This window comes from Perca fluviatilis, chromosome 15 (genome assembly GCF_010015445.1).
Source record: "Perca fluviatilis chromosome 15, GENO_Pfluv_1.0, whole genome shotgun sequence".
In the NCBI taxonomy this organism is placed as follows: Eukaryota; Metazoa; Chordata; class Actinopteri; order Perciformes; family Percidae; genus Perca; species Perca fluviatilis.
Genome location: NC_053126.1, coordinates 18,019,669 through 18,026,575, shown reverse-complemented (window position 1 = coordinate 18,026,575; position 6,907 = coordinate 18,019,669). Strand labels below are relative to the sequence as shown.

Sequence of the window (6,907 nt, the reverse complement as noted above, 5' to 3'; positions counted from 1 at the left end):
TGGTAAGGCATGTAATCATTGTCATAATTGCGTTTCAAAAACATTTTTGTGCATTGCTCGTTCACATGAACTGAAATATTGTATATTGATATTTGCATTACAATTGTGTTTAGATCAAAATCATCAGTCAAGGACACAGACGGTCAGCCAGAGAGTATAGGGAGCGGTCCAACCAATTTCATACCTACTGCTGCTTACTCAAAGTGCATAACAATTCCGCTGAGCCGGCTCTATTTGACATTGTGAGTGTGTCATGTTCATGGGGATGGCTCCTTTTGGATCAGCCTGATGCAGCACTCGCATACTTCAGTGGAGCCTCACATCCACCTGAAAAAAAATGTAATGCAAGCACTTTTGCTAACAGTTCCTCCACTGCTAACCTCTCCTGGACTGTTGCAGATGTTACAGCTGTGGTTGGCCAATTTGTAGCCAAAATGGAAATGTCCTATACTAAACTGTCCTTGCAAAGTCTATAGCATTTGAATGCAGTTCAAATAGCAGGTCAATACCACCACTGCTGGACTGAAAACTGGTTTTCAGTTGATTTCTTCACACATGCTAAAAAAATAAATACTTCCATTTAATTTTTCAATCATAAAAACGTTTGCACCACTTATGTCATAGTGCCAATATTTACAGTGCCTTGCGAAAGTATTCGGCCCCCTTGAACGTTTCGACCTTTTGCCACATTTCAGGCCTCAAACATAAAGATATAAAACTGTAATTTTTTGTGAAGAATCAACAACAAGTGGGTCCCAATTATGAAGTGGAACGAAATTCATTGGCTATTTCAAACTTTTTTAACAAATAAAAAACTGAAAAAGTGGGCGTGCAAAATTATTCAGCCCCTTTACTTTCAGTGCAGCAAACTCTCTCCAGAAGTTCAGTGAGGATCTCTGAATGATCCAATGTTGACCTAAATGACTAATGATGATAAATAGAATCCAGCTGTGTGTAATCAAGTCTCCGTATAAATGCACCTGCTCTGTGATAGTCTCAGAGGTCCGTGTAAAGCGCAGAGAGCATCATGAAGAACAAGGAACACACCAGGCAGGTCCGAGATACTGTTGTGGAGAAGTTTAAAGCCGGATTTGGATACAAAAAGATTTCCCAAGCTTTAAACATCCCAAGGAGCACTGTGCAAGCGATAATATTGAAATGGAAGGAGTATCAGACCACTACAAATCTACGAAGACCGGCCGTCCCTCTAAACTTTCAGCTCATACAATGAGAAGACTGATCAGAGATGCAGCCAAGAGGCCCATGATCACTCTGGATGAACTGCAGAGATCTACAGCTGAGGTGGGAGACTCTGTCCATAGGACAACAATCAGTCGTATACTGCACAAATCTGGCCTTTATGGAAGAGTGGCAAGAAGAAAGCCATTTCTTAAAGATATCCATAAAAAGTGTCGTTTAAAGTTTGCCAAAAGCCACCTGGGAGACACACCAAACATGTGGAAGAAGGTGCTGTGGTCAGATGAAACCAAAATCCGAACTTTTTGGCAACAATGCAAAACGTTATGTTTGGGCGTAAAAGCAACACAGCTCATCACCCTGAACACACCATCCCCACTGTCAAACATGGTGGTGGCAGCATCATGGTTTGGGCCTGCTTTTCTTCAGCAGGGACAGGGAAGATGGTTAAAATTGATGGGAAGATGGATGGAGCCAAATACAGGACCATTCTGGAAGAAAACCTGATGGAGTCTGCAAAAGACCTGAGACTGGGACGGAGATTTGTCTTCCAACAAGACAATGATCCAAAACATAAAGCAAAATCTACAATGGAATGGTTCACAAATAAACATATCCAGGTGTTAGAATGGCCAAGTCAAAGTCCAGACCTGAATCCAATCGAGAATCTGTGGAAAGAACTGAAAACTGCTGTTCACACAAACGCTCTCCATCCAACCTCACGGGGCTCGAGCTGTTTTGCAAGGAGGAATGGGCAAAATGTCACTCTCGATGTGCAAAACTGATAGAGACATACCCCAAGCGACTTACAGCTGTAATCGCAGCAAAAGGTGGCGCTACAAAGTATTAACTTAAGGGGGCTGAATAATTTTGCACGCCCAATATTTCAGTTTTTTATTTGTTTAAAAGGTTTGAAATATCCAATAAATTTCGTTCCACTTCATGATTGTGTCCCACTTGTTGATTCTTCACAAAAAATTACAGTTTTATATCTTTATGTTTGAGGCCTGAAATGTGGCAAAAGGTCGAAAAGTTCAAGGGGGCCGAATACTTTCGCAAGGCACTGTACATATCTCCCTGTAAACAAAGGGTTTATTCATCCTGGGGTGTAAAGTGCTACTTTTAAATAAAATTCACTGCAAAAATAAAAAATAAATAAATAAATAAGAATAAAGATGAAAAGCAGGACTTTAACTGCTCCTTAAATTAAAGCTCCATTGACAGTTAATTAAAACATCTTGCCTCTGTGGTTTCTTGCTTTGGAAGAGATGGTTTTGTTACTTAATATTGATTGAAATGTACCAGGGCGGAGGATCGGCTTAATTTTTAAACCTAAAGAAAGTCACTCCTGATAAGTTCAGTTCAATCATCCTCACTACATCAGTCATTTCTGGGAAAATCACTATGTAGATTAGGTATAATTAAGCACTGTGAAAAATGCTGGAACCTTGAATATTATTTTTGAGAAAAACAAAGAGAAACACAAAGTGCACTTAAGTCTGTTAATCTTCAAGTCTCTGGCAAACCTCAGGCAAAAACAGAAAATTCCAACCCTAATCTATTTTATTACTGTGGGTGAAGTGGTAGTGATCCTGCAAGGAAGGTTTATTGTGAGGCCAATGGCCAGGACAAAAAACAACTATAAAAAGATTATGAACAAATAGCTAATCTTAAGGGACAATTTTGCTGTTTATTTAACTTACCACAGACCATAATGCTATCTTTTGTTCTGAGACACTTTTTACCCACTCTGCTGCAGTTCCTTGTGGATTTGAAGATTTATTTTTGTGTGTAGAAATTTCAAAATAGATCCTAATGAAAATATTAATGGTAACAGTTGTATGATTTTGGAAGGCCAACAAGTAACAAGTGGACACAATACATATCATCATGTATTAGCTTTTATTTAAAAATAAAAAGGAATAGAAAATACTTCAGTATCATTTAGTAGCCTATGTTGGTTATGTATGGTTTTTCATTCAATAAGACTGCTATATGATGTTCCACATCATTAAAGCCTTTGCATAGAACTATAAATAATAATTGCCAAATCATGTAGCCTAGCAGATCTGTTAAATTAATCAAATTCAAAACAATTGAGATTTAGTCACAAACAGTAATAGCCTATCTATCAAAAACGATTTTATTCAACAGCCTTGACTTCAGAGAAGCCTCATGGGGGCTGCAGTTGCTGGATCCTAACGTAGTGTAACGTTATGTTTCCTAAGTCTATTTTATCTATTTTATCTTGTAATAATCTGAACCAGAATCAAGTTATTTGCCAATTATGGTGACACATAAAACCCCAAATGTCTGGTTTCAGCTTTTCATGATGAAAAAATTATTGACCCATTTGTTTTATGTCGGAAGTCAGGCGTGACTTCTGCCTACGTCATCACGCAGTGACAGCGTACGCTCAACCAAGCGATGCACGTTTGTTTTTGGCGAATGAGAGTCCTACTGAAGTTGCTGAAAGTCTAGTGTCTCCGTGCAGAAGCTTTTACTCTGTGCACAAACAAAGAAACAGGGTGAGGATTTTTTATTTTACACAGACGCTGAAAAATCGGTTCATTGTAATGTCAACTGTGAAGAGTACAACTGAAGCTAACAGTAACGTTAGCTGTTTAGCTAATTGCATGTTAGCCTCTGCATGTCAATAAACAGTAAGCTAGCTAGCTACTTCCCTGTAGCCGAGAATCACATAGCCTATGCGGAGCTTTTCTTTTTCGACCCCGCTGAAAAGTAACCCTATAATCGATCTTAAAATGTCTCTGCATGTGGTGGGATGTGGATTTTAGCGAGGACACTAATTATCCAGTACTTCTATCGTTTGCTTTCTGAACGTTAGCATTACTTAATGTTAGCACCTAACAATGTGCTGTATCAGAGTCTGAATATCACAATATAACTTTGAAGATTATTTCCACGTTTTTGCCATTTAGTGAGAGGTTTTATGAGTAAAGGGAACTTAATGTAGCGTTATTTAAAATCTGAAAGTGCACACTAGACTATCTGAAGGATGCTAACGTTACATAGAGGAATCACTATTAATCTTAGTTAGTTATCTAACTGGAGAGGCATTTCCTTTGCACTTATTAGCGTTTACTGTAGCTCGTTAGGCAATATGACAAACCTATACCAATTAAATGTTATGACTAATCTATAGTGTGATGATAGTAATTTTAATGATTTTGCAACAGTTATTTTAAAAGCAAAAATACCACACATTTGCTGTACCACCTTCTCTCATGTGTGGTTTTAATAATTGTCTTTGTCATATATGATAGTAAACTGATATGATACATTTGGGGATTTTGGTTGTCACCTTCGGCTCTTGGAAATTGTAACTGCCATTTTCTTCCACAGGATTACCAAAATGTCTTCTACTGAGCCCGTCATCAGATCGAGACAGACAGAGAAAGAAGTCAATGGAATTTCAACACAGGTTGTCTGTACAGAGTTCAGCAATTACATATTCATAGTTCTCACTCAGTATGGCAAAATGGGGACATTGATATCTGTCACACCTGACTCCAGATCTAATGATATCAGCACCCCAACATTCTCCACCAAAGTACTGCTGGGCAAAGATGAGGTACGCCGTGTGTTATGGACATGTTCACAGGACATAAGATAAGTTTGGTTCTGAAATGCTGTAGTTATTGGAGATAAATTAGATGTGTGCCAGCAGAGTTCAGTGGTCTGTTAATGTTTACACATGAAACTTATTTTGGCTCTGCATTAGCATGTCATTTTCTAATTGGCATGCAGTGCCAGACACAGATCATCAATAGAGAACTGGATTATGATGTTTTTTTTCACTCTTCTGGTCATTTTAAATAAGACAATACTTCCACTTTCTTGTAAAATGTGTGGTTTTAGAGTCAGGGAGGGGTGCAGTGTTGAAGCATCGTCACACAGAACGAAGGAAGGATCATGATTGAGTACTATTATGTAATTAAGAATTATGCCAACAGCCGAGTCTTCATCTCGGTTATTGTCAAGTTTACGGATTACACAGCAGCCAGATAACCTGCTACAACCACATTAGGGGATTCATTAAAATAGAATAAAGTAATATGATAAGACATGAAAACACTGCTTACTTTGGGAAAACTTCACAAAAATAAATCTCTTTTCTCATGGTGTGGACTATAGCCCAATCAGTAATGCTGCATGGCAGTAAAGGCAAGACTATTTACGACATATTCAATGGCAACAGCACAGAATGTAATTAGAAATTTCTTTCTGCCCAACTTGTTTACACTGAAATTATTTGAAAAGTGAATAGATATCTATAAAACAATGTTGGAAGATATGGGAAGACAATTTGCTATACACTTAAAAAAAAAAAAAAAGGTTCATAAAAGGTGAAAACTGGTTTGTGTGTAGAAAAGATTATTGATACGTAGGTGTGTGAGAAAAGTGCTACATGTGTAGTTTCTTCATTTGAGTAATGAGGTTTCACAGACCTTTGCACATGCAAGGATTGTAGAAGTCATTCATTTTCATTTCATTTTCTTCTGACAATGTGTTACATCGCAGCATTTTTGTGTGTAATTATCTCACACCTGATTTGTATTTCTACTTTCAGCCACTGACGCACGTTTGTGCCAAAAACCTGGCAACTTTTGTGTCGAAAGAAGCCGGCAACAGGCCTGTCTTACTGGGACTGGCGCTCAAGGATTCCTCCATAGATTCAATAAAACAAATGAAAGAGATCATAAAAAGTTGTCAAGTCTGGTAGAGGGTCAACATAATGCACATGAAGCTTAAAGGCTTGAGAAAATACAGGCCTAAAGATGCTCCCAATGTCACATTTTTCTCCTGTGTATTTTTAAACTGAAATATTTTGAGTATTTTCTAAATGCCAATCTGTGATTTAAAAAAACAACAACCTGAGGCTTGTGCTGCGAGACAAATGTTTAAATAAAATTTGCATTCACTCAGTAAATAAAAGAAACAGTAAATAATTTCTTCTGAAAAACAATTTAGATTGTATCTGGTGCTTTCTGCAAGCCACTGTGCTCTCAAAAACTGAAGACTGTGCAATAGCTTCAGTTTAATGTATTAACCTTACCTTTTTTGTTTGGTTGAATTTGTTTGAATTTATTTTTGTATGAAGATAATTAAGAAATAAAACCGCTCACTTCTTAAACAAATGTAACTCCTGTCATCTCGGCTCCTATGCTTTTTCTAATCTGCTCTGTCAATTACAGCAGTGTTACTTTGGTGAAAATGCAGTTAAAGAGTAATTTAAAGTAACTTTTTAACACATTTCAAAGCAAAGCATTCTGTGCTAGCAGTGTTTTACTGCAGATCATGACAAAAAACGCTAAGCAGTGAGTTGCACTATTATTTCAGATCCATTGGCTGTGATGAATATTGCTTTAATTGTGTAAAGTGTAATAAATGGATTTATAATATGTGGTCATTTGGAATTATTTGTGTTATTGGTTATGATATTGGCCCTAACTTTGTAACGTTGATTTTATGTCTTACTTGTTCTTGTAACATCCAGCTTTTAAAGCATGGATATAGTATAACCCGCATATACTACTTATTCTGTGTTGAGGAGGATTTTATTCAACGTAATGCTTGATTTTCTATTATTTCTGAGTTTGTGGTTGATTGTATTGGATTGCAGTAGCCCATATATGCAAATAAATGGCAATACAAATAGTAGATATGCAATATTTTAATGTAAGTC

General features: G+C 37.2%; 1 protein-coding gene across 1 annotated transcript; it reads left to right on the top strand.

Annotated features, from left to right (window-relative positions):
• Positions 1–3,589: 3,589 nt before the first annotated feature.
• On the top strand, positions 3,590–6,631 carry psmg3 (proteasome (prosome, macropain) assembly chaperone 3). The gene is made up of 3 exons (XM_039826218.1): positions 3,590–3,725; positions 4,564–4,792; positions 5,792–6,631. The coding sequence occupies exons 2-3, from the start codon at positions 4,574–4,576 to the stop codon at positions 5,942–5,944; spliced, it is 372 nt and encodes a 123-aa protein (XP_039682152.1). The 5' UTR covers positions 3,590–3,725; positions 4,564–4,573; the 3' UTR covers positions 5,945–6,631.
• The last annotated feature ends 276 nt before the right edge of the window (positions 6,632–6,907 follow it).